The 27,005-nt window shown below is 42.9% G+C and overlaps 2 protein-coding genes and 1 non-coding gene across 3 annotated transcripts; all 3 read left to right on the top strand.

Moving 5' to 3' along the window:
• Positions 1–4,397: 4,397 nt before the first annotated feature.
• On the top strand, positions 4,398–14,523 carry LOC139408478 (protein phosphatase 1 regulatory subunit 26-like). Its single transcript, XM_071152419.1, has 5 exons — positions 4,398–4,975; positions 6,388–10,143; positions 12,426–12,546; positions 13,718–13,773; positions 13,923–14,523. The coding sequence occupies exons 2-5, from the start codon at positions 6,428–6,430 to the stop codon at positions 13,945–13,947; spliced, it is 3,918 nt and encodes a 1,305-aa protein (XP_071008520.1). The 5' UTR covers positions 4,398–4,975; positions 6,388–6,427; the 3' UTR covers positions 13,948–14,523.
• Positions 14,524–14,605: 82 nt separating this feature from the next.
• LOC139408477 (small ribosomal subunit protein uS2m-like) lies at positions 14,606–17,243 on the top strand. The gene is made up of 4 exons (XM_071152418.1): positions 14,606–14,667; positions 14,941–15,054; positions 15,200–15,329; positions 15,807–17,243. The coding sequence occupies exons 1-4, from the start codon at positions 14,643–14,645 to the stop codon at positions 16,357–16,359; spliced, it is 822 nt and encodes a 273-aa protein (XP_071008519.1). The 5' UTR covers positions 14,606–14,642; the 3' UTR covers positions 16,360–17,243.
• Positions 17,244–25,892: 8,649 nt separating this feature from the next.
• Positions 25,893–26,022, top strand: LOC139410335 (small nucleolar RNA SNORA17). The gene has a single exon (XR_011634497.1). It is a non-coding gene; the product is annotated as a small nucleolar RNA SNORA17 (small nucleolar RNA).
• The last annotated feature ends 983 nt before the right edge of the window (positions 26,023–27,005 follow it).

Raw genomic sequence — 27,005 nt, 5'->3', positions numbered from 1 at the left:
TAAGAACAAATTATTGCTTACAATGACGACCTACCCCGGCCAAACCCTAACCCAGACGACGCTGGGTCAATTGTGCACCGCCCTATGGGACTCCCAATCATGCTGGAAAAGCGTGATCTTCATGGATGGATCCCGATTTCAACTGTACTGGGCAGATGGCAGACAGTGTGTATGGCATTGTGTGGGCGAGCAGTTAACTGATGTCAACGTTGTGAACAGAGTGCCCCATGGTTGGGGTGGGGTTACGGTATGGGCAGGCATAACCTACGAACAATGAACACAATTGCATTTTATTGATGGCAATTTGAATGCACAGAGATACCATGAGGAGATCCTGAGGCCCATTGTCATGCCATTCATCCGCCGCCATCACCTCATATTTTAGTATGATAATGCACGGCCCCCATGGATCTGTGCACAATTCCTGGATCTGTACACAAGGTTCTGTACACAAGCTGAAAATGTCCCAGTTCTTCCATAGCCTGCATATTCACCAGTCATGTCACCTGAGCATTGGGAGCACGATAACCAGCAACTTCACACAGCCATTGAAGAGGAGTGGGACAACATTTCACATGCCACAATCAACAGCCTGATCAACTCTACGCAAAGGAGATACTTTGTGCTGTATGAGGGAAATAGTGGTCACACCAGATCGTGACTGGTTTTCTGATCCACGCCCCTAACTTTTTTTTAAAGGTACAGTGCCTTGCGAAAGTATTCGGCCCCCTTGAACTTTGCGACCTTTTGCCACATTTCAGACTTCAAACATAAAGATATAAAACTGTATTTTTTTGTGAAGAATCAACAACAAGTGGGACACAATCATGAAGTGGAACGACATTTATTGGATATTTCAAACTTTTTTAACAAATCAAAAACTGAAAAATTGGGCGTGCAAAATTATTCAGCCCCTTTACTTTCAGTGCAGCAAACTCTCTCCAGAAGTTCAGTGAGGATCTCTGAATGATCCAATGTTGATCTAAATGACTAATGATGATAAATACAATCCACCTGTGTGTAATCAAGTCTCCGTATAAATGCACCTGCACTGTGATAGTCTCAGAGGTCCGTTAAAAGCGCAGAGAGCATCATGAAGAACAAGGAACACACCAGGCAGGTCCGAGATACTGTTGTGAAGAAGTTTAAAGCCGGATTTGGATACAAAAATATTTCCCAAGTTTTAAACATCCCAAGGAGCACTGTGCAAGCGATAATATTGAAATGGAAGGAGTATCAAACCACTGCAAATCTACCAAGACCTGGCCGTCCCTCTAAACTTTCAGCTCATACAAGGAGAAGACTGATCAGAGATGCAGCCAAGAGGCCCATGATCACTCTGGATGAACTGCAGAGATCTACAGCTGAGGTGGGAGACTCTGTCCATAGGACAACAATCAGTCGTATATTGCACAAATCTGGCCTTTATGGAAGAGTGGCAAGAAGAAAGCCATTTCTTAAAGATATCCATAAAAAGTGTCGTTTAAAGTTTGCCACAAGCCACCTGGGAGACACACCAAACATGTGGAAGAAGGTGCTCTGGTCAGATGAAACCAAAATTGAACTTTTTGGCAACAATGCAAAACGTTATGTTTGGCGTAAAAGCAACACAGCTGAACACACCATCCCCACTGTCAAACATGGTGGTGGCAGCATCATGGTTTGGGCTTGCTTTTCTTCAGCAGGGACAGGGAAGATGGTTAAAATTGATGGGAAGATGGATGGAGCCAAATACAGGACCATTCTGGAAGAAAACCTGATGGAGTCTGCAAAAGACCTGAGACTGGGACGGAGATTTGTTTTCCAACAAGACAATGATCCAAAACATAAAGCAAAATCTACAATGGAATGGTTCAAAAATAAACATATCCAGGTGTTAGAATGGCCAAGTCAAAGTCCAGACCTGAATCCAATCGAGAATCTGTGGAAAGAACTGAAAACTGCTGTTCACAAATGCTCTCCATCCAACCTCACTGAGCTCGAGCTGTTTTGCAAGGAGGAATGGGAAAAAATGTCAGTCTCTCGATGTGCAAAACTGATAGAGACATACCCCAAGCGACTTACAGCTGTAATCGCAGCAAAAGGTGGCGCTACAAAGTATTAACTTAAGGGGGCTGAATATTTTTGCACGCCCAATTTTTCAGTTTTTGATTTGTTAAAAAAGTTTGAAATATCCAATAAATGTCGTTCCACTTCATGATTGTGTCCCACTTGTTGTTGATTCTTCACAAAAAAATACAGTTTTATATCTTTATGTTTGAAGCCTGAAATGTGGCAAAAGGTCGCAAAGTTCAAGGGGGCCGAATACTTTCTCAAGGCACTGTATTTGTGACCAACAGATGCATATCTGTATTCCCAGTCATGTGAAGTCTATAGATTAGGGACTCATTTATTTATTTCAATTTACTTATTTTCTTATATGAGCTGTAACTCAGTAACATTTGTGAAATTGTTGCATGTTGAGTTTATATGTTTGTTCAGTTAGATGTTCAATGTTTCTTTAAAAATATATATATTTAAAAGGAATAGTTTCACCATATTAAATGAGAGATATGTTCAAATAACAGGGTAGACCTTAAAATGAGGGACAGACATAAATGAACCACTAATCACATGAAATAAATACTAATTTTCAGAAAAGACCTTTCCGGTCCAGAAAATACTCAAAGCGATAAAATAACTAGGTCTTTACAATGATGGTGAAACTTTGACAAATGTTGGGATTCAATTTGTTACAATCTTTCTAGAAATGACACAAGGTTGATCGAAGGGACATGTCAAAATGCTGAAATTTGGTATTTCAGAAAGCTTCTTTTCATATTCAAAATCTGATTTATTGAATTATCTACATGGTCTGTATTAAAAGGCACTTCATAACAGGCTTCAAAATGCAATATTGTTGTACAATTTCTACTTAAAAATCAAAGAGACACTAAAGACACTAATTTTATGGAAATACCCAGGGAATAGGGTTCCATTTGGGACACATGCACTCACTACTGTGATAGGATGCTGTCAATAGAGCTGCAATCTGGGATTCATGTTTCAAGCAAATGGCAGCCCCTCCATTTGTTTTGGTATTCATCTCAGGGGGAAATGAGACCCCTCTCAAATTCATAGACAGTGCTCTAGATCCAAGGGCAGTGCTGAGCTCATGAGTCATGAGGCATGTTATATTATTGAAGAATTTAAAAGACCATTAAACAGATTCCCATAACCCAGACTGTAGCTTTAAGATATTTTAAGCCTGTGTGTGAGATAGTGTCTATGCCCCAAATGGCACCCTATTCCCTACAAAGTGCACTACTTGATCAGAGGGCTAGGTAGTGCACTTTGTAGGGAATAGGGTGCCATTTTGGACACAGGCATTATCTCACACACAGGCTTAAAATATCTTAAAGCTACAGTCTGGGATATGGGAACCTGTTTAATGGTAATTTCATTTAATTACAGAGAAAGAGAAATTAACTGACTCCACTGAGAATCACTGTAATAGAAGCCTGTTCGAGTGAATCATAATAAAGATGGAGGGAGGAAGGGGACAGAGAGAGAGAGAGTTTGTGTCCCCATAATATCTATTTTCCCCTGAAGTTTGCACTTGTTCACTTCCCTTGAAAGGAAATGACTGGCATGGAAAACTTTCTCTAGCCCATGCCTACACCAATCCAAGTTGAAGAAATTGAGACAAAAAGTATCAGTATTTTGAACCTGGGGTGTAACTGCACCTGAGGGAAAGAGAAAGATAGAAAATAGATGATGAGAGGGGAAAGAGGATGAGAGAATAGAGATGAAGAGGGAGAGAGGTTAGAAAATGAGAGAGAAGAAAAGAAGAGATGGTTTGTGCTTGCATACAGCATCATCTTGTGGTATTTGAAACAACTACAGATACAGCATATGTAGTATAGCTCACTTTATGTATAGCATTTATATTGCTACTGTCATGTTCACCAACCTACAGTAAATGCATGGAACATAGTAGACAATTAATTTGTGTCCGTTTTTAAGTGAATTCCCATTACTTTCTATAAGGCTACTATTAATCATTTGAGCTGCACTACATGTATATTTGTAACTGTATTGTCTGGACCTGCAGCTTTGAATTAAACATATTTGTTGGAATAAAAGTGCCATCAACTTATAATAATACTATTATGAATATTTACTTGTAACTCATTTAAGAAGGTCTAATTATTGCAAAATGTAATTAGGCCACAATATTTCGTAATATGTAAAGACATTTGTGTAATATTATTTCTAACATCATAGACTACTTTAAAATAATTAGGCCTGATTTCTAATATGCCCTTCTGTCCAAATCAATAATATTGTAATCATGTAAAAAGGTTTGTAGGTTAATACAAGGAGGTTAACATCAGGAGGGGCTGTTACACAAAGCTAACGTAATACAGGAGGAGGTTAACATCAGGAGGAGCTGTTACACAAAGCTAACGTAATACAGGAGGAGGTTAACATCAGGAGGAGCTGTTTCACAAAGCTAACGTAATACAGGAGGAGGTTAGCATCAGGAGGGGCTGTTACACAAAGCTAACGTAATACAGGAGGAGGTTAACATCAGGAGGAACTGTTACATAAATCTAACATAGTCCTTGCTGAAAGTCAGTGGTGGTCAACTTTGAGAGATAGTCTATATGTTATTTTACTGTTCCTTTAAAGAAGATGGTCAATGTGTCGCACGGACAACTGGTAAAGTACGCCAAAATATAATTTTATTCAACATTCTGGCATGTGGAGGTCGTGAGAGAACTTTCCTGATTCAAACGTTAATTTCGGCCTGACAGAATTCAATGCAATTTAATACCGCGTTTCCTGTCAAGCCGAGGTGGAGACGAAGGGGTGCTCGAGATCGTGCACTGTTTGCGCGTGTCTGTTCTGTGTGTGGATGCTAAACATCTGAAGAATTACCAGGGAAATTAAATTCACGTGTAGGCCCTACGTGTAATTCAACCATAACCAGGTAAATTGAACTAAGTAGATGTGCCTTGTGTGTTAATATTTAGAGGTTGTCGAGGTGCACAATACAAATGTTTTCTTCGCAGAAAAATGCCTGTTCTACAGCAGGCCCGCCAGTATCTTATTACACCGAATAGGTTCAGTGGGATATCCCCTATTCCGCCTGTTTTATACCTTTTCTATTAATATCGTAATTAGTGAGAAAAATGTTGTCGAATTACCGGTGTCCTTTGAGAATATGACAACGTTAAGAGAGGGTTTGATGGAGCAGTGGCCAGGTAGCGGAGGAACATGGTTGCTCTGCGGTGTCTCCTAGTGATACACACCGGGCAATAGTGCATCCCGAGCCGCTAGAGGGATACGGGCCTGCCGGGGGTGGCGTTGCGACAACCAAGGCGTTGAGGTTCGGAGACAATGTCCTCAACATACGATTTTGTTGGAAAGCAAACGTAACTATTTATCAGCTATAGCCATATGCAGACGATGTTACTGTTACCACAGGTAAAGTTAAATGTTTGTATGGATGGTAACACATTATTTTTGGATTCAGTGTTAAAAGTCGTTCTCGGCTATTATGTATGATGACGGCAAATCACATTTGGACATGGATTGTCGTCTATTTTAACTGGCTATACAGTAAGTTACATTGACTCATCTGTCCACGTTGTATTCGTGACCAACGATATCTGAGTTTTTGTGGTATATTATTTGATTAAACAGTAACCTAGGCTTGGTCTTCTCTGGGCTTGCAGCCCTCCCTCCTTTCTCATCTGGCTACTGCAGCCTGGGGTTTCGGCGACGTTGTTTATCACTCTACTTGGTTGATACAGAATGGCGGGTTTGAGTATCGCGCTACACATGACTGCCCCTTACACCTGCTAGTTTGATGCAGTGCATGACGTAGTCTATTTGTAGAATACCCTAATTTGGTTGAGTGTTAAATTAATAAAACGTTTATATTCTGGCAGATTTGGTATTTTTACCAATTTAGGCCAATGCCCTTACTGCATTGCTGTAGCTATACCCTGGTCTCAATTGAGATTCCCTGTATAAATAGAGGTTAAATTAAAGTATTGTAATTATCATGATACTCAGTAAAGGACAATTTCAGCAGTAATGTGATGTACTTTTCAAAGGTTTTCTATTCCTTTCTAGGTGCATAATCAGAAATACCAGACCAATATGGGGCATTGTGCCTATAGGGGGCACAGGGGCTGTTTCAGGTGTTTGACAAATACCAAATTCTCCAATTTATGGACAGGGGATAAGCTCCCCTCCAGACCACCTCCCTCACATACTTTGTGCCCCTCATTCTTTGTGCCTACAGTGAAAATCTGAACAATAATAATAAAAATATTGTGATATGAATACAAAAGCTGTATTTTGACTGTCTATTGTTTCCTTTTTTTGTTTCAGATGTAAAGATGTGAGTGTGGTCTGAGGCAGCTGTGATCCCATGCTTCAGCCCCCCCACCCACCCCAGCACCACACTAGAATGTACTTGAACTTGCCTCCAGTCGCGGCTTTGCACACAGAATGGAGGTCATCGTGCGGTGGTCTGCCCAGAGGCTTTAGCGGTCTGCCCCTGTGCTTCAATGACTCTGACAGCGACTTGTCCACCACTGGAACACCCATCTCAGAGAAGGTCCAGATGATCATAGAGAGCCTAAGGAGCACCCAGTCCTCACTCAACATGGGCGACGAGACAGAGGGGAACCAAGTGCTATCAGGGCAACCGGTACAGGAGGCTGGAGCCCGGGGCTCCCAGGGCCAAGGCTTCAAGGTCCGGAGGGGGCCTCCTGTGGTTATGGGACCCAAGCCCAAATTCAGAGGCCCTCTTCCTCTCACTCACACTGATAACTTGCTGGCACTGCCAGAAGTTTCCTATAATGTTGATTCGGAGAGTTCTGACGGCGATGACTCTGTAGATAGAGGCATCGAGGAGGCCATTCAGGAGTACCTGAAGGAAAAGGATGACCACAAACGCAAGGCTGAGCCAGAACCAACCACTAATATTTTACAGCCACCGAAGATTCCCCGGAGGGAGGCTGCTCCAACCTTTCCAGAACCTACTAAAAAACATTCCGACAGCAATAAGATTTTAACTGCCAGCAACCAGGTTCCGAGAAGTGTCAAAACAGAGACACACAACACAGCACTACCCATGAAAAAATGTTTGAAAAGTAAAATACCCACCTGCAAAGAGAATCCCTTTAAGAAACTGGACACAATAAGCAACACAGCGGTGGTAAAAAAACGATCTTTGGAACAGAAGAGAGGCCCCTCTAATTCCAACCCTCTCTCTGACAAACAGAAGAGTCCTGTACTGAATACAGTGAAGTTGGAGGAACACTTGTCTGACAGTGACAGCAGCAGCAGTAGTGATGACGGCATTGAGGAGGCTATTCAACGTTACCAGCAGGAGAAGAAGAAAGAGAGACAAGAAGGAGGCCCTAAGTCCTCCAAACCCCTTCTCGTCCTCAAAGAGGAGTCAGACTCCAGCAGCAGTGATGACGGAATAGAGGAGGCCATCCGCCACTACCAGCTGGAGAAGCAGAAAGAGAAGGGTGTACCGACGCTCTCTCTATTTCTACCCAAACAAAAGCAACTGGGTAAAGCAGCGGCTCCCCTGCACTGTTCAGAGAGCACAAGCACTCAGGCAGCAGCCATGAAAAAACACAAACTGTCTAAGAAGAAGAAACCTGAGACTAGGGATTTAAAATCATCTCTACCCTCTCAAACTCCTGGTTCCTCACTCTCTCTTATCAAGAAGAGATTAGCAGTTAGCAGCCCCAAAGGGAATGGCCTCCTCTTGTCAACTAAAGTGGAGCCGCTGCGAGAGAGGGAGCAAGAGCAGCACACCACCCCATGCCCAGCCACTCTGAAGGTGAACACCACCACCACAGCTGAGCTGATGTGTGCTGAGGCCATTCTGGACATTTCTAAAGCTGTCATTAAAATGCCAGGGGCCTTTAACCCTAATGTAGCATCAGCAGGCCATATCAATATTAACAGTAGCTCCACGGAGTCTACCGCCACCACTTCTCTTATCTCCACAAACTGCCATGATGATGATGTTGATAATAATACAAGTGATGATGAGAGCTCCATTGATAGTGAGGATGGGATCGAACAGGAAATCCGGAAGTTTCTTGAGAAGAAAGCCCAAATGCACAAACTGCCATCTGGGCCCGGCTCAGATGTTGGTACTACAAGTCCAGGTGGAACCAATACAATAACAGAACCAGAGAAAAACACCAAACTTAATCCGGCCCAGAAGAAAACACTGAGGCTATCTGTGAAGCAGAAAATAAATCTCAAAGAGGAAGGTGGCAGCAAGAGGGGTTCCAAGGAAGGAGAGAGTCATCTCAAAATGAAAGAAGAGGCACTCCGAAAGCATTTGACCAAGCATGACCAAAGGTCAAGGTCATCTGTTTCCACCCTGAAAAAATCCCCACTGAAATCAGTGAGGACCTCAGAGAGGAGGGGGGAACCTAAGAGTGGAGACAAGAGTAGCTCACTGGACAGTGACGAAGACCTGGACACTGCAATAAAAGACTTGCTCAAGACTAAGAAGAAGTTGAAAAAGAAGACTAGAGATATGAAGTTGAAGTCAAGGAAGGGCCTTGAGGATGAGAAGCCGTTGTCTAGAAAAACAGAGTTAAAGAAGCTGGGTATGGACCATGTGCCCAAGACTACCAGCCTTTTGAAAACTAGCCTTAAAATCACTACTACTACTACCCAGAGTAGTAACAACAACAGAAAAAAAGGCACATTTAGTATGAATGTGTCACAGTATCCACAGAGCAATGAGAAGAAAGAGCCCCTCAACCAGACAGATGAGATGGACCGATCTCAAGGGAACAGGGATGTAGAAGGCCTGTCAAGAGAGACTATCCCAGTTGTTCAGATCAAGGAAGAGAGCAGTTCAGTGGACAGCGACGACAGCATCGAACAGGAGATCAGAAAGTTCCTGGCAGAAAAGGCCAAGGTTTCTACTACCACAGTGAAAACAGATGATAGAGAGGAGATCGTGAATGGCAAGGGCAAAACAGCAGTCCCTCTCACGGAGAAATGCATAAAATTGGAAAATCTGCTGGCTGAAATTCCAAGGATAGATGTTACTCAATTCCCTGTCCTGCCTCGTCAGAGCAGTTGTGAGCAGAGAGGAGTTCCAGAAAGAGGAATCTTTCCAAACACACCCCCTATCCAGCCAGTGCCAGGAAACCACACCCCAGAAACAGCCAGGGGGTCGTGCCTCCTTTCAGCCCTCACCCCCAGCTCCTATCCTCCAGCGGTGGAGCCTGCCAATGGCGCTGTGTCTGGGGCTGCCAGATCAGAGAAGAGGAGGAGCTCTAGTTCAGATCCAGGAAGCGGTGATACCCACCAGAGTGCCAACTCTGAGATGGCAAGGGAGCACAGCTACAGGTCATTTCCCAGCACCAGCTACCCCTTGCCCAGAACTGACTCGGAGCAGTGGCGTAAGAGCCAAGTGATCCCCACCACTGAGACAAAAGAGAAGATCCATAACAGGAACCCATTCCAGTACAGCTCACCTAGTTTCGGTGAGAAGAGAGCCACCACTCCAGCGTATCAGTGTGTAGTACCAGCCAGTATCTATTCGCGTAGGAGGAATATTGAGCCTGCACCGGATACACCTGTCTCCACCCGTCCTGCTGCTGTACGGACTGGGAGCAGCATCAGATCACCACTGGTTCCATTCCACCGCCCCTCATCCTCAGAGACCACATCTACGTCGGCTGCCGTCTTCAGCTCCCCATTCCCCAGCCTGACCAGGAGACCTACGGAGACAGGACCATCAGGGAGGTACTTCCTTCAGGGTCATGAGTCAGGCAGCCGCTGGGGTCAATCCCCAACCCTGACCCCGGGGCTGTCGGAGAGCAGCGTGGTACACGTGGCCAAGGACAAGACGATGTTTGTTGAACTGTTCACGAACGAGACCAACCACGTTCAGGTCAGAAGCAGGGAGGTGAAAGTGAGTGAGGGAAAGGAGGAAAGGAGGAGAGACTTGCCAGCAGGAGAGAGTGAGAGAGAAAGGGAGTGCAGGAAGACAGAGCAGATAGGAAGACGAGGAGAGGAGTGTGTAGATGAGACCGACGTCAGCGAGTCAGATGAGAGGACGAGCCCAGAGCAGCAGGGCTTTCACACTTTGTAAGTGCAGGCTTTTTTTCTTGTTTGTTAGGTCACATAGCGGCATCACATAATCTTTTCTTTTTTTAATATTAGTTAGCGTATTGAGTGTGCCCTCCTTCCTGGTGGATGTCATGTCAATTCAAGTACATTTGTTAGTTCGTAGGTTCCAATGGTTTGTTTGTTTGTTGTTAATACACACACACAAAGCCTCTTTTTATATGTTTGTACATTTTATACATCTATTTAAATACTCTAACGCAATGTCATTGAGAATTTAAGGCTAAAATGTTCCTTTTTTAATTTGTGCTCTTAGATTATTATTATTTAAAATTGTTATCATGGAAACCCTTAAGCAATATCAGCCACCGCCCTGAAACAACAAGCAGAGTGCATGAATGTTAGTACCACCCAATGCACAGCTGTGTGTTGGTTGTTTCTTACAGGAAATAAGATGGTTATTTTTGTCTCACCAATGTTTCACTGACTGTTTTTGTAAAGATACAACATATGAAAATCCTATCGAAGCCCTCTTAAAGTTATCAGGCCAAAGATAAAGGCCTAACCACCCAAATATACTATATGAGTAATTGGTATAATAAAATATTGGGTCAAAATGATCAATTGAAGACATAATTTTACAGGGAGCAGTGAGTTAGTGTTTTGTAGCTCCATGGATGAGTGACTGAAGGGACTAATTTTTATCATGCAAATACGTCAGACTGTATTCAACTAATATTTGTGTGTGTGTTTGTTCCCCTTGCCCTCCTTGTAATTTGTCCATCGGCCAAAATCTTCCCTTTGCATTCTAATATAGTCTTCCTCTTTTTTTTAGTGGCATTAACACATTTAAACAAAAAAAGTATCATATTCTATTCTCATGACAAGCAAGTTTAAACCTTGTCATAAAGTAGGCATATATTTATGTTTGTTCTCTTTTAAGGGTTCTGTCAGCAGTGGTTAAAATAGCAAAAGCAACTAACCCCAGTCACAAATGCTGTTTTTACATGTGGTTTTTGTATATTTGTTCTGTCGCTGACAATATACAAATACCTTTTAAATTCATGAGATTTTCCTCTACAATCATAGGCACATTTTCCATATCAGTGGTTGATTTCCCTCTGACAAACTGTCAACAGCACACAAATCATCAAGGCTCTTTGTATTTCTTGACTTGCCATTTGGTTTTTTGTTTGTTTGATGTTCTAGTAGTTTTCTTGAATATTGTTACGTGAAAATATTATTTATTTTTGTTTATGGAAAAAAGGAGGAAGAAATAATTGTACTGAACATGCTGTGCATCGCCAGTTTTCATAAATAATTAGCAAAAATTTTACTTTTCTCCCTTTTTCCCTGTCAAAGGAAGAAAACCTTGACTTTCTTTTAAAGTGCAACTGTGTAATAAAGAGTGAATTTCATCAATAGTGGTGCATCTCTTATCTAATTCAATTAAAATGTATCCTCAACAATATTCTAAACACCTTGATATTCCTCAACAAAGATGGGCCATACATGCATTGCAGCTCTTCAAGGTGTTCTTATCAGCTGCTACTCTTCAGAAGGGCACTTTTCCACTGGAGAAATGTGCATTTCTGTTAAACCAACTGTCTAATTCTTGCTATATTATCTCTGTATATGACTCATTTAGCTAATGTTAAAATCCTTAGTGTCCTCTGACCTCATATTACCAAATCAGAATTACTCAGCAGTGAGGGGTTCAGCAGTACCTTGGGCTACAATACATTATATTAGACAGACAGACTGACTTGGATACATGAATGAGTAACTCAAAGGCTTCTCTCTCCTTGATCTCTCAACATTTCCCTCTGGTAACAGCATGTAAAAGTCTGGTCTGCGGCCAGCCGGCCACACCGTTTACATTTCTCTACTGTTGAGAGTGATATGATCGTACTGGCTTCATGGTTATCATGATGTTCATAATGTCTAATGCATAAGCAGAGTGAGGATAGGAGTATGTGTTCGACATCAATTTTGCTCAGTCGCTGATTGCCAACCCCAAATTATAGGGCGTGTTCCTCTGTCCAGGCTTAGCTGACACATGCCAGATCTTACAATGCCTGGATAGGCATTTTACAGCACGTGAACCCCATGTTACCCACGTCATCTGGTGTATGACGGCACAGTCGATGACGTGGCACGCAACCATTGGTTGATGCATGCAACATCTGAGCAGGGGAATGCGACCATAATGAGTAGTCATTTATAATGCAAGGTGATGTGTAGATTAGTCTGTCTACATAAACATGCACTGATGTTTCCTCCCCTACTCTGCCTTGCCCCAGGTCTCTGTCCAGCTCCATTGACCCTGGTATCACCCTCAGCCCTTACATAGCATTGAACACAGAGGAAAGGAGCAAGAGGTTCAGATGGATGTGTAAAGCTGTTGCTGTAAATCAGCCAAAGGTACAGTGACGTACAGGGACAGTTAAGCACGTTGCACACTGTCCAGACAATGCCAATCAAACACCAACTAAAAACAGATGGATAGGTGTGACTAGTGCTTAATTTGAGCCGGCACCACCCTGTTTGGCTGGATCCGGTACCTCTCATGGCATGAAAAATAATTGTCACTTTTTACAATGTAAAAATTCAAATGAAAGAGATCAAAGTTAATTTGAGTTACCTCTTCATTTATTGTCCTGCCCCAACCCACCCAAAAAAACGTAATGTGAAAAAGTCGATTTTCAGCCTGGGCCTGATGTTCCAAGAGTTGATTTGGGTTGGGCCAGCCCTGACTTACGGTGTGCGTAACATTGTAACCTATGTTTGAGACCAATGCATGGCCATGGCTGTGTGAGTAGCATGCCTGTATCTCTCACAGAACTAAAATACTCCCAATGTGTAAGTGCCTCTACTCTCCTGCTCTATGCCACTACACAAATGCGATGATAAGCATGCAATGCTTTATTATTAAGGTAATTCTTTTTTCTTATGTGTTCCAGTACCTCCAGCTCCCTAGGGCACCCCTTTCTCCCGCTCACATTTTGTTCCAGTACCTCAGAGCTCCCTAGGGCACCCCTCTCTCCCGCTCACATTTTGTTCCAGTACCTCAGAGCTCCCTAGGGCACCCCTCTCTCCCGCTCACATTTTGTTCCAGTACCTCAGAGCTCCCTAGGGCACCCCTCTCTCCCGCTCACATTTTGTTCCAGTACCTCAGAGCTCCCTAGGGCACCCCTCTCTCCCGCTCACATTTTGTTCCAGTACCTCAGAGCTCCCTAGGGCACCCCTCTCTCCCGCTCACATTTTGTTCCAGTACCTCAGAGCTCCCTAGGGCACCCCTCTCTCCCGCTCACATTTTGTTCCAGTACCTCAGAGCTCCCTAGGGCACCCCTCTCTCCCGCTCACATTTTGTTCCAGTACCTCAGAGCTCCCTAGGGCACCCCTCTCTCCCGCTCACATTTTGTTCCGGTACCTCCCGATTTACAAATTAAGTACTGGGTGTGCCCCTATGTTTTTGTTGGAGTGTGCAAGGGGCTTTACAGTGTGTTCCAATCTGTCTGGAATAGGTTTGTGATTAATTGGTGTTTGTTGGCTTGGTTTGTTAACAATCGATTATTTCTGGGCTCTTTTTCAGAAGACCAAATTTGAGAAACCTGTGAAGAGAATGCTCCAATTTCTACCTCTATCCAGGTACATTTTGTAGGCAAATCGTGTAATATTTAACCTACTTGATAACACAATAGTACAACACATAGATACATAAAGGATTAGGCACAGACATGATTAAATTAGAAGATAAGGAGGGTTCATTGAGTGTAATGAATTATGTTTCTTTGCAGGAAAAATAAATCAACTGGGAAGTAAAGCAACAGAAGGACAGATGTTTTTTTTTACAGGAAGATCTTTCAAGATTTCTTATCAAACATTTAAATGCGTATATGCCATTTAGCAAATGCTTATATCCAAAGCGACTTAGTCATGCGGATGAAAACTGTTATTGTTGGTGAAGAGGGTTTGTCTGTTGTATGTGAATTGTTTGATTCTGAATTATGTTGGTTATGTTGAAATTGCACTTGTTATTGTTCAATGTTTTAATTATTTATGTTTGTTTAATATTCGGATACATGAATTTTTTTATTAGGCTATGGGTTCTCAATATTCAAATTGACAGTTGTTGAAGAACATTTTCAATTTCAATACATTTTATAGATTGACTTCTACATCACATTCATATTAATGTTAAAATATAATTTATTGAAGGAAAAAAAAACAGTTCTGAAAATCAACATATCCCAAAAAATGTAGCTGTTACAGTATTTGGCTAGAATTTGACAATAAAATGTGTAGGCTACAAGAGAGTACAGTATGGTTCAGGAACTGTGGTATTACAATTCAATAAAGTGTTTGAATGAGCATTCAACTACATGCGTGCTCATGGGAGTTGTGGTCCAAAGGAAATTATTGACACGTGATCTAATGCGTACGAGACATCCAATGGACTTCAACTACCAGTCGCATATTTCTTTGACCTTCAGTGGGAGGGGACAACAAGAGCAAGCATGGCAGCCGGAGTTCTTACCAAAGGTACATTTTTATTTACATTATACAATCAATTCATATACTTTGGTTATGGTTATGACATGAAATATATTTAGCATCTCTTTTGCTACCTTGCAAGACTGTACAAAGACTACTGTATCCTCGTTTTTAATGGACAATTCAATTACACGACCATTGGCTAGCAGTAGCATCAAGTTGGATGGCCAACGTTACAATGTAATGTTTTATATGTTGTAGTTAGCTGCTGTCTTTATCGTCTGACTGCTAGCTAACTGACTGCTGGTGGGTTTCTTGTAGGTTTGTGCGGGTTCCGCCAGCCCCGGATTGTTGCAGCCGGATACTCCTGTAGTGGACCTCTCTATGCGACTGCTACCGCAGTCAAAACACTCCCTTTGCAAACTGACAGCACGGGTAGGCCGAGTTGTCAGTGACACGTACAGTTAGCTGTCTTGCAGTAGTTCATGCTATGGATATTTAACACGAATTCATAAAGCTTCTCTACAATCACAAAGAACTAACCACTTCTCGATATTATCTTTTTTTTTTTTTTAAATAGCTGTCACTGACAAGATCCAGAACTTGCCTCTTGAAACGCCAGATTTCTTTCACTTGTCAGAACTCTTCTCCTTAAAAGATCTATTCGATGCCAGAGTGCACCTTGGACACAAGAAAGGCTGCAGACACAGGTTGGATGGCTGATTTTCATAGTTCATTTGACAGTTATGTTCTCATTGTGGTTCATATTGACCTTATCTACCATATTTACTTTACTCTTGCATCAGAGTAAAGTAAAACCAGCTTGATTATCTTCATAGGGCAACATTAAAACATATACATATGGTTTTTATTAACCTTTTATTTAACTAGACAAGTCAGTTAAGAACAAATTATTATTTTACAATGACGACCTACCAGGGAACAGTGGGTTAACTGCCTTGTTCTGGGGCAGAAGGACCTATTTATAACTTGTCAGCTCAGGGATTCGATCCAGCAACCTTTCGGTTCCTGGCCCAACGCTCTAACCGCTAGGCTACCTGCCATCACAAAACATGCCTTGCAGATTTCATATACAGAGACAGACAGCATACTGTAGGTATGAACAAGGGCACATTGTCACACAAACATTGATCTTGATTCTCTCTCCCTTCATCCCTCTCTACTAGACTGATGGAGCCCTATCTGTTCGGCAGTCGTCTGGGCCAGGACATCATCGACCTGGACCAGACAATGGCGCACCTCCAGAGCGCCCTGAACTTCACCGCCCACATCGCCTACCGCGGCGGCATCATCCTCTTCGTCTCCCGCCGCCGGCAGTTCGGCCACGTGGTGGAGAGCACGGCAGGGGACTGTGGAGAATATGCCCACACACGCTACTGGCAGGGTGGTCTGCTCACCAATGCCCCAATCCAGTACGGCCCGGGGGTCAGGCTGCCTGACCTCATCATCTTTCTCTCAACTCTCAACAACGTCTTCCAGCAGCATGTGGGGGTCCGCGATGCAGCCAAGATGAATATACCCACGGTGGGTGTGGTGGACTCTAACTGCAACCCCAGCCTGGTGACATACCCGGTGCCTGGGAATGATGACACAGCAGCCGCAATGGAGCTGTACTGCCGCCTCTTCAAGATGACCATCAACAGGGCCAAGGACAAGAGGAGGCAGATGGAGCTGCTCCAGGGTCTATCACCAGCGGGCCTCACACAGGGTTCCTCGTGAGAGGCACTGGTGGAATTAATGAAGGGCCCCTTTTTGAGTTATTTGAAAATGCATTATTCAATTTTACTCCCTTGAAGTTAACCCTGATCTGAAATGATAGGATAGGTAAAATCTCTGCCTTTTGGTTAAGATCAAGAGTAGTATTTGAAAGCAAGTGTTCCACTTCATTGTTTACAACAACATAACAAATTAATTGTTATTGGTCGGGTGTATCGAAATGTTTGTGTTCCTAGCTCTAATAGTTCACAGCAAAACACACATCTCAAAGTAAAATAATGGAATTAAGAAATAAAAAAAATATTATGTTCTTGTCAGATTAGGGATTTAGGTGCGGCAGGTAGCTTGGTGGTTAATGTTGGGCCAGTAACCGAAAGGTTGCTAGATCAAATCCCCGAACTGACAAGGTAAACATCTGTAGTTCTGACCCTGAACAAGACAGTTAACCCACTTTTTTAAAAACCTTCCAGTTACTAGTCCAACGCTCTAACCACTAGGCTACCCTGCCGCCCCTGTTCCTAGGGTTGTCATTGTAAATTAGAATTTGTTCTTAACTGACTTGCCTAGTTAAAGGTAAAAAATATATATAGTCAAACATGGTCAAGGACTACTGCTAAAATGCTATATGAAGCACTGTTTTTCAGCAACAGATTTGGTGCATTTGTACAGAGTTGTTGCTCTTTGTCTAGATTTATCTGGAGAAACTGAGGTTTACAAAGTATGTAATTGCAGTGTTTGCTCCATCAAACTGATCATGTTTCCAGATTATTTCTAACATTCAGCTTGACATTGTCTGGTCAAATAAAATAAAAAAGAAGCTATTTCTGTATCAAATGACATGAATGCACTCATACTATTTAATAAGTAAACTTTCTTTTCACTAAATATGTGTGGTCTCCTCGTGTGCTTTTTTGACATTCCAACTATTTCCTTGAATTGTAATACTGGGCTAAAATCTTAGTGTTCCCAGTCATATAAAATCAATGTCCGAATTCATCTAACATCCTTATCATTGTAGCAATAAAATACAAAATGGCACTGGCATGTATAGTGGCTGTTTTATGGGTTCCTGACCAATTATACTATTTTCCGCTGATCTTAACTTTTTATTTTGTACATTGTTTCTGCCATTGTTTCATATGACCGAAAAGAGCTTCTGGACATCAAAACGGTGATCACACCTCAATTTGGACGACTCAGCCGCTCAAGACATACTGCTCACCCTGGACCAGGTCCTAATCCCCGACACCCGGAAGAGGAAAAGACAGAGATGTAGAGGCCGACATAGGGGCAGCCTGATGAAACTACCTCTACCCCCTGTTCTATTGGCGAATGTACAATCACTGGAGAACAAATGAGACAGGCTCCGTTTGAGAATGTCCTATTGTAATATCCTATGCTTCGTGGAGTCGTGGCTGAACAAGGACATGGTTAATATGAATCTAGCTGTTTTTTCTATGCATCGGCAGGACAGAACGTCAGTGTCTCGTAAACCCAAGAGCAGAGGTGTGTGTCTCTGTTAACAACAGCTGGTGCACAATCTCGAGGTTCTGCTCGCCTGAGTTAGAATATCTCATGATAAGCTGTAGACCATACTATTTACCAAGAGAGTTTTCATCAATATTTTTCGTAGCTGTATACTGATCACCACAAACCGATGCTGGCACTAAGACCGCACTCAACAATCTGTATAGGGCCATAAGCCAACAAGAAAATGCGCTCCTAGTTGGCAGTGATTTTAATACAGGAAAACTTAAATCCGTTTTACCTAATTTCTACCAGCATGCCACCTGTACAACTAGCGGTAAAAAACAAGATAATCTTTACTCCACACACGCATACAAAGCTCTCCCTTGCTGTCCATTTGGCAAATCTGACCATAACTATACTCCTGACTCCATCTCAAGTAAGGATCCGCCTCTTTTTTTCAATTTTCGCCTAAAATGACATACCCAAATCTAACTGCCTGTAGCTCAGGCACTGAAGCAAGGATATGCATATTCTTGGTACCATTTGAAAGGAAACACTGACGTTTGTGGAAATGTGAAAGGAATGTAGAAGAATATAACACATTAGATCTGGTAAAAGATAATACAAAGAAAAAACTAACCCATTTTATTTGTTTTTTTGGTACCATCGTCTTTGAAATGCAAGAGAAAGGCCATAATGTATTATTCCAGCCAAGGTGCAATTTAGCAGTGTATGTGCAAAGTTTTAGACTGATCCAATGAACAATTGCATTTCTGTTCAAAATCTTGTATCAAGACTGCCCAAATATGCCTAATTTGTTTATTAATAACTTTTCATGTTCAAAACTGTGCACTCTCCTCAAACAATAGCATGGTATCATTTCACTGTAATAGCTACTGTAAATTGAAGAGTTAGATTAACAATAATTTAAGCTTTCTGTCAATACCAGATATGTCTCTGTCCTGGGAAATGTTCTTGTTACTTAGAACCGCATGCTAATTGCATTAACCTACTTTAGCTTAACCGTCCCACAGGGGACCCACCGATCCTGAAGAATGTTTACAAGCAATAACTCAAACAGGAAGTACCAGTGACACACTCAATTCGGAAGTGGTGCGATGAAGTGGATGCTAAACTGTTTTGCTTGCACAGACTGGAATATGTTCTGGGATTTATCCAATGACATTGAGGAGTTTACCACATCAGTCACCGGTTTTATTAATAAGCACATCGACCAAGTCGTCCCCACAGTGACCATACATATATATTCCAACAAGAAACCATGGAATACAGGCAACATCCGCACTGAGCTAAAGGCTATAGAGTTGCTGCTTTCAAGGAACGGGACATGAATCCGGACACTTATAAGAAATCCCGCTACGCACTCCGATGAACCATCAAACAGGCAAAGCATCAATACAGGACTAAGATCAAATCCTACTACACTGGCTCTGACGCTCGTTGGATGTGGCAGGGCTTGCAAACTATCACGAATTACAAAAGGAAATCCAGCCACGAGCTGCCCTATGACACAAACCAAACAACTGTGTGATCACGCTGTCCGTAGCCAATGTAAAACCTTTAAACAGGTTAACATTCACAAGGCCCCAGGGCCAGACGTATTACCAGGAAGCTTATTCAGAGCATGCGCTGATCAGCTGGCAAGAGTCTTCAATTACATTTAAACCTCTCCCTGGCCCAGTCTGTAATACATATGTCAAGCAGACCACCATAGTCCCTGTGCCCAAGAACGCCAAGGTAACCTGTCTAAATTACTATTGCCCCGAATCCATGGCTCACATTAACACCATCATCCCAGAGACCCTGGCCTCTCTCCAATTTGCATACCGCCCCAAAAGATCCACAGATGACGCAATCACTATTGCACTCACTGCCCCTTCTCACTTGGACAAAAGGAACAACTACGTGAGAATGCTGTTCATTGACTATAGCTCAGCGTTCAACACCATAGTGCCCTCAAAGATCATCACTAAGCTAAGCTCCCTGGGACTGAACACCTCCCTCTGTAACTGGATCCTGGACTTCCAAACAGGCCGCCCCCATGTGTTGAGGGTAGGCATAAAATATCTGCCTTGCTGACCCTCAACACGGGAGCCCCTCAAGGAGGGGTGCTTAGTCCCCTCCTGTACTCCCTCTTCACCCACGACTGCGTGGCCGCGCATAACATAGCGCCAATACAGGACTAAGATCGAATCGTACTACACCAGCTCCGACACTCGTCTGATTTGTCAGGGCCTGCAAACTATTACAGACTACAAAGGGAAGCACAGCCAAGAGCTGCCCAGTGAAACGAGCCTACCAGACAAGCTAAATAACTTCTATGCTCACTTAAAGGGAAATAAGACTGAAACATGCATGAGGGCATCAGCTGTTCCGGACAACTGCGTGATCACGCTCCCCGCAGCCGATGTGAGAAAGACCTTTAAACAGGTCAACATTCACAAGGCCGCAGGGCCAGACAGATTACCAGGACGTGTACTCCGAAGATGCGCTGACCAACTGGCAAGTGTCTTCACTGACATTTTCAACCTCTCCCTGTCTGAGTCTGTAATACCAACATGTTTCAAGCAGACCATCATAGTCCTTGTGCCCAAGAACAGGTAACCTGCCTTAATGACTACCTACACGTAGCACCCACGTCTGTAGCCATGAAATGCTTTGGAAGGCTGGCTGGTCATGGCTCACATAAACACCATTATCCCAGAAACCCTAGACCCACTCCAATTTGCATACTGCCCCAACAGATCCACAGATGACGCCATCTCTATTGCACCTATGTGAGAATGTTATTCATTGACTACAGCTCAGCGTTCAACACCATAGTGTCCTCAAAGCTCATCAGTAAGCTAAGGACCCTGGAACTAAACACATCCCTCTGCAACTGGATCCTGGACTTCCTGACAGGCCGCCCCCAGGTGGTAAGGGTAGGTAACAACACATCTGCCACGCTGATTCTCAACACGGGGGCCCCTCAGGGGTGCGTGCTTACACCCCTCCTGTACTCCCTGTTCACTCATGACTGCATGGCCAGGCACGACTCCAACATCATCATTAAGTTTGCTGATGACACAACAGTGGGCCTGATCACCGACAACGATGAGACAGCCTATAGGGAGGAGGTCAGAGACCTGGCCGTGTGGTGCAAGCACAATCTCCCTCAACGTGATCAAGACAAAGGAGATGATTGTGGACTACAGGAAAAGGAGGACCGAGCACACCCCCATTCTCATCGACGGGGCTGTAGTGGAGCAGGTTGAGAGCTTCAAGTTCCTTGGCGTCCAGATCACCAGCAAACTAACATGGTCGAAGCACACCAAGAAAGTTGTGAACAAAACCTATTCCCGCTCAGGAGACTGAAAAGATTTGGCATGGGTCCTCAGATCTTCAAAAGGTTTTACAGCTGCACCATTGTTAAAGAAATTTGATTCCTATATGTTTATCAACCAATTCAATTAAAACACTGCCCATTTCTAAGGATTTGTAAGATACTTATTTGCATAAAATGGACAGAGACCAGTTTCAAAATCAATTAATAGAGTTTATTCTCGAGAGTACTGATCATGGTACAATTTACAACAGGCTATATACTAAAAATGACGTCATAGGTTTCATTCTGTCCTTCCTCCACTCCGATACAATGGCAGTATAGTTCACAAGCCTTCCCACATTGTCCACCACCTGTTAAATAATCTACTACTAGCCCAAGGTCTCTCCTCTCCCTGTGTAGAGACAGGATGTCCTGTAAGGAACACAGTATTCCAGCCAGTCTGACGATAGCTCCATTCGTTTCTAACAAGGAACAGACAGTCCTAATTCTGGACGAAAACTACACAGATTACATTCAATGTTATGATTATAATAAGATACATACATCCATACAGTAACATAGTAGTATTCTGTTTAGTCATAGTTCTGATTGAAATGTATACATCATTTAGTCATTATTCATAAAAATCCCTTAACAACCATTGAGAGCATCCTGACAGGTTGCATCACTGCCTGGTATGGCAACTGCTCGGCCCCCGACCGCAAGGCACTACAGAGGATAGTGCGTACGGCCCAGTACATCACCAGGGCCAAGCTTCCTGCCATCCAGGACCTCTATACCAGGCGGTGTCAGAGGAAGGCCCTAAAAATTGTCAAAGACTCCAGCCACCTTAGTCATAGACAGTGCCAAGTCTAGGTCCAAGAGGCTACTAAATAGCTTCTACCCCCAAGCCATAAGACTCCTGAACAGCTGGAACGCTGCTGCTACTCTCTGTTATTATCTATGCATAGTCACTTTAATAACTCTACCTACATGCACATATTACCTCAATTACCTCAACACCAGTGCCCCCGCACATTGACTCTGTACCGGTACGCCCTGTATACATCCCAGCTATTGTTATTTACTGCTTGTTTTAATCATTTGTTATTCTTATCTCTTATTTTTGGGAGTTTAGTTTCTTAAAACCACATTGTTGGTTAAGGGCTTGTCAGTAAACATTTCACTGCAAGGTCTACACCTGTTTTATTTGGTCATGGATACCTTTTCAAAAAGTAGGGGCGTGGATAAGAATGTATTTTTATTTTTTATTGAACCTTTATTTAACTAGGCAAGTCAGTTAAGATCAAATTCTTATTTCCAATGACGGCCTACCCCGGCCAATCCCGGAGGACGCTGGGCCAATTGTGCGCCACCCTATGGGACTCCCAATCACGGCCGGATGTGATGCAGCCTAAGAAAACATCTGGTGTGACCACAATTGGCTTCATGCAGCCTGACACCTTTCCTTAGCATGGAGTTGATCCACCTGTGGAATGTTGATCCACTCTTCAATGGCTGTGTGAAGTGGCTGGAATTGGAACTCTGTCATGTTAATCCAGAGCATCCCAAACATGCACAATGGGTGACATGTCTGAGTATGCAAGTCATGGAAGAAATTAGACATATTCAGCTTCCAGGAATTGAGTGCAGAACCTGGCAACAATGGGCCTGTCTCGGTTTCTCTGTGCATTCAAATTGCCAACAAATATAAATGCAAAGTGTTGGTTTCATGAGCTGAAATAAAAGATCCCAGAAATGTTCTACACGCACAAAACTTATTCCTCTCATTTGCCAAATTTGTTTACATCCCTGTTAGTGAGCATTTCTCCTTTGCCAAGATAATCCATCCACCTTACAAGTGTGGCATCAAGAAGCTGATTAAACTGCACAATCATTACAGGTGCACCTTGTGCTGGGGACAAGACCACTCTAAAATGTACAGTTTTGTCACAACCCAATGCCACAGATGTCTGAAGTTGAGTGAGCGTACAATTGGCATGCTGACTGCAGGAATGTCCATGAGAGCTGTTGCCAGATAACTGAATGTTAATTTCTCTGCCATAAGCCGCTTCAAATGTCGTTTTGGAGAATTTGGCAGTACCTCCAACCGGCCTCACAACCGCAGACTAAATGTAACTAAGCCAGCCCAGGACCTCCACATCACCTGCAGAATTGTCTGAGACCAGCCACTTGGACAGCTGATGAAACTGGGTTTGCACAACCAAAGAATTTCTGCACAAACTGTCAGAAACCGTCTCGGGAAGCTCATCTGTGTGCTCATCAACATCACTGGGTTCCTGACCTGACTGCAATTTGGCGCCGTGGGCAAATGTTCACCTTGGATGGTCACTGGCACGCTGGAGAATTGTGCTCTTCACGGATGAATCCCGGGTAGATGGCAGACAAGGTGTATGGTGTTGTGTGGGCACGGTGTGGTTTGGGCCGGCATAAGCTATGGACAACATCCAAATTCATTTTATCGATGGCAATTTGAATGCACAGATATCTTGAGATCCTGAGGCCCATTGTCGTGCCATTCATCCCCCGCCATCACCTCATGTTTCAGCATGATAATGCACAGCCCCAAGTTGCAAGGATCTGTACACAATTCCTGGAAGCTGAAAATGTCCCAGGTCTTCCATGGCCTGCATACTCACCATACATGTCACCCATTGAGCATGTTTATGATGCTCTGGATCAATGTGTACGACAGTACGTTCCAGTTCCTGCCAATACCCAGTAACTTCACAAAACAATTGAAGAGTGGGAGAACATTGCACAGGCCACAATCAACAGGTTGATCAACTCAATGCGAAGATGTCACGCTGCATCAGGCAAATGGTCACAACAGATACTGACTGGATCCACGCCGCACCTTTTATTGACGCTATCTGTGATCATTCTGATACATTTATATTCTCAGTCATGTGAAATATATAGGTTAGGCCCTAATTTAGCAATTTAATTTATTTCAATTTACTGATTTCCTTATATGAACTAACTCCGTAAAATCTTAATTGTTGCGTTTCTATTTTTGGTCAGTGTATATAAAATGTTGAGGGTAAATAATTACTGGTATTCATGTCAGTCATATCTCAAATGATCTATTTTCTCTAGCCCCTCGGCTGGGAAGCGTCCAATGAGGAACATTGGATACCACCATGATCATTTGGGTCCCACTGGCCAAGCTGATGAAACAGGAAAATAACAGTAGCCTGTTGTTCCTCCCTGAAAGAATGGTGTGCACACCTAATGGTAAGCAATGGGTGGCCTTAATTCAGTCTGCATGAAATATATAGGTCTGTGATGAGAAATCATGCACCATGCTGAACTTGTGATGGACAACCTCTACCACATTATCTGAGACCTGCACAGCCACATACAAATGCATGCTCACAAGGCTGTTTTAAATGGTATGTCTGTAATAACGGTTCATGGGTTCTAACTGTTTCTTCTGGAACTGGTAAGACTAATAGTCTCTGGGTTTATTCTTCCCTTCAGATGTAACTGTGGTGCCAATGCCACGGTTGTGCAATGACCGGGCAGACAAACTGACACATGATGGCTCTACTGCCCTGTCCAGCGGGTATGGAACTGGGCCAGATAAACCCTGACCCTCACCAGAAGGACAGGGTATGTTTAACCTATAGACTGGTTGTTTAGCAACAACCGATGTGTGTCAATTATGGGGTAAAACACATGGGTTTGACTTAGATGATTGACAACATTTGAACTTTCGTCTTAATGTTTATTGAAAACATAAATACATCTGCACAATGCCACCAGAGGTCTCTTCACAGTCCCCAAGTCCAGAACAGACTATGGGAGGCACACAGTACTACATAGAGCCATGACTACATGGAACTCTATACCACATCAAGTTTGATTTAAAAAAACAGATAAAAAAACACCTTATGGAACAGCGGGGACTGTGAAGCAACACAAACATTAGCACAGACACATGCACACACACACACACACACACACACACACACACACGCGCACGATAAAATACGCACTATACATACACATGGATTTAGTACTATAGATATGTGGTAGTGGTGGAGTAGGGGCCTGAGGGCACACAGTGTCTTGTGAAATCTGTGAATGTAATGTTTTTAAGATTGTGTAAACTGTCTTAATTTTGCTGGACCCCAGGAAGAGTAGCTGATTCATAATAAATACAAATACAAAATGAGCACTTGTCTCAAATACATTGAAAGTTGTTGGCTGGCTAGAAAATTTGAGCCATATTAACATTGACATGAAATCTGTGAAAATGCCTCTAAACAAGACATGGTCTCCACAAGAGAACTAGCTGAGATGTGTCACCTACGATTCCCCACATGGCAGCTTCTTGTCATTGTTGATAGCTATCTGACATGATAACACAAGCCTTCCGGCCACATCGACATGTACGTCATATGTGACATTGTCAGCCAACCAGTCTAATCAAGAATGGTTCATCTTGGTGTAAAATGGATGCTGTAGAACTAGCAGCAAGGTACTTGGACTCACTACTTTATGTACTTTTGACTTTGTTGCCTTAATCAGTTTCCTTGTGGCTCTTCAAACCTAACCTATAGTCTTTTGGATGTTAATTTCAGATGAAGAGCAGTCTGGAGGTGCAGCAGTAGCGACTGTGGTCGTAGTGGGGGATGACCAAGCCATAAGCCATGGTCATTACACTCCTCACTGGGTAACGTACAGGCTAAGTGTATTGGTCTCTGACCAATCCGCCCCTCGAGGCGTTGCAGTCTGACTGTACGTGTTGAGCCTGTGTGATGAGGGGCGGGGAGTGAAATATATTTATATGCTGAGGACGCAGAACGGTGGGTACTTGAAATGATCATAGCTCTAACATTTGGCCACCAAGGAACCATTTAGACCCTCTGAAAAGGGTTCTTAGTGTACAGGAAGTGTTTGAACAGGAGTGAGCCAGTTAAAGAAAAAATATTTTGGTATTTATTGGTTTTAGTCCATTGGTGACATTGTCCAAAAATGTTTTACTTATGTCAACAATGGAACAAACACCAAAAACTGTGGTGGACTTTTCCTTCAAGATACCTCACCCTCAGCAGTTGTGTTTCTTGTGTTAATATGTTTACTGACTGGTAACTGCCATTAGTACAAGACTTTGAGTTTTGATTGACTTTGATCTGAGGTCTACTTTTCTTGATCATTTTGGAGGATTGATAGGTCTTTTGGCTATTGTTTTCTCACCCATTTCCTGATTCTTTGACAGATTGCAGATGTGACGAAGAAGCCAAGATGTGGCCAGTTTCAAAGTTGAAGATTCAAGGTGATGGTAGAGAAAGGATTGTGCAGGCCACACTCTTGCCTGTTTATGGTGACATCTTCTATAGTGTAGGGCCCTGTTTTGGGTTTTGCTGCATTAATATGTAATCTAAGGGATTACATTTGATTATATTCCTACAGATCTACACAACCTACCCCACATCTTCAACGTTAAAGTTATAGAAAATGTAACAAATTAAACACTGAAATATCATAATTTGGATAAGTCTCCACCCTAAACTTAGTACTTGGAAGCACCTTTGGCATCCATTAGTTCTGAGTAATTTGGAATAAGATTCTACCAACTTTGCACAACTCTTACGGCAACAAGCACTGTGTACAAAACATTAGGAACACCTGCTCTTTCCATGACATGGCCTGACCAGGTGAAAGCTATGATCCTTGATGTCATGTTGAATCCACTTCAATCTGTGTAATGAAGGTGAGGAGATGGGTTAAAAGATTTAATACTTGAGACACATGGATTGTGTAAGTGTGCCATTCAGAGGGTGAATGGGCAAGATTGAAGTGCCTTTGAACGGAGTATGAT

Source organism: Oncorhynchus clarkii, chromosome 5 (assembly GCF_045791955.1).
Source record: "Oncorhynchus clarkii lewisi isolate Uvic-CL-2024 chromosome 5, UVic_Ocla_1.0, whole genome shotgun sequence".
NCBI classification, from domain to species: domain Eukaryota; kingdom Metazoa; phylum Chordata; class Actinopteri; order Salmoniformes; family Salmonidae; genus Oncorhynchus; species Oncorhynchus clarkii.
This window is presented reverse-complemented; position numbering and strand designations above follow the sequence as displayed.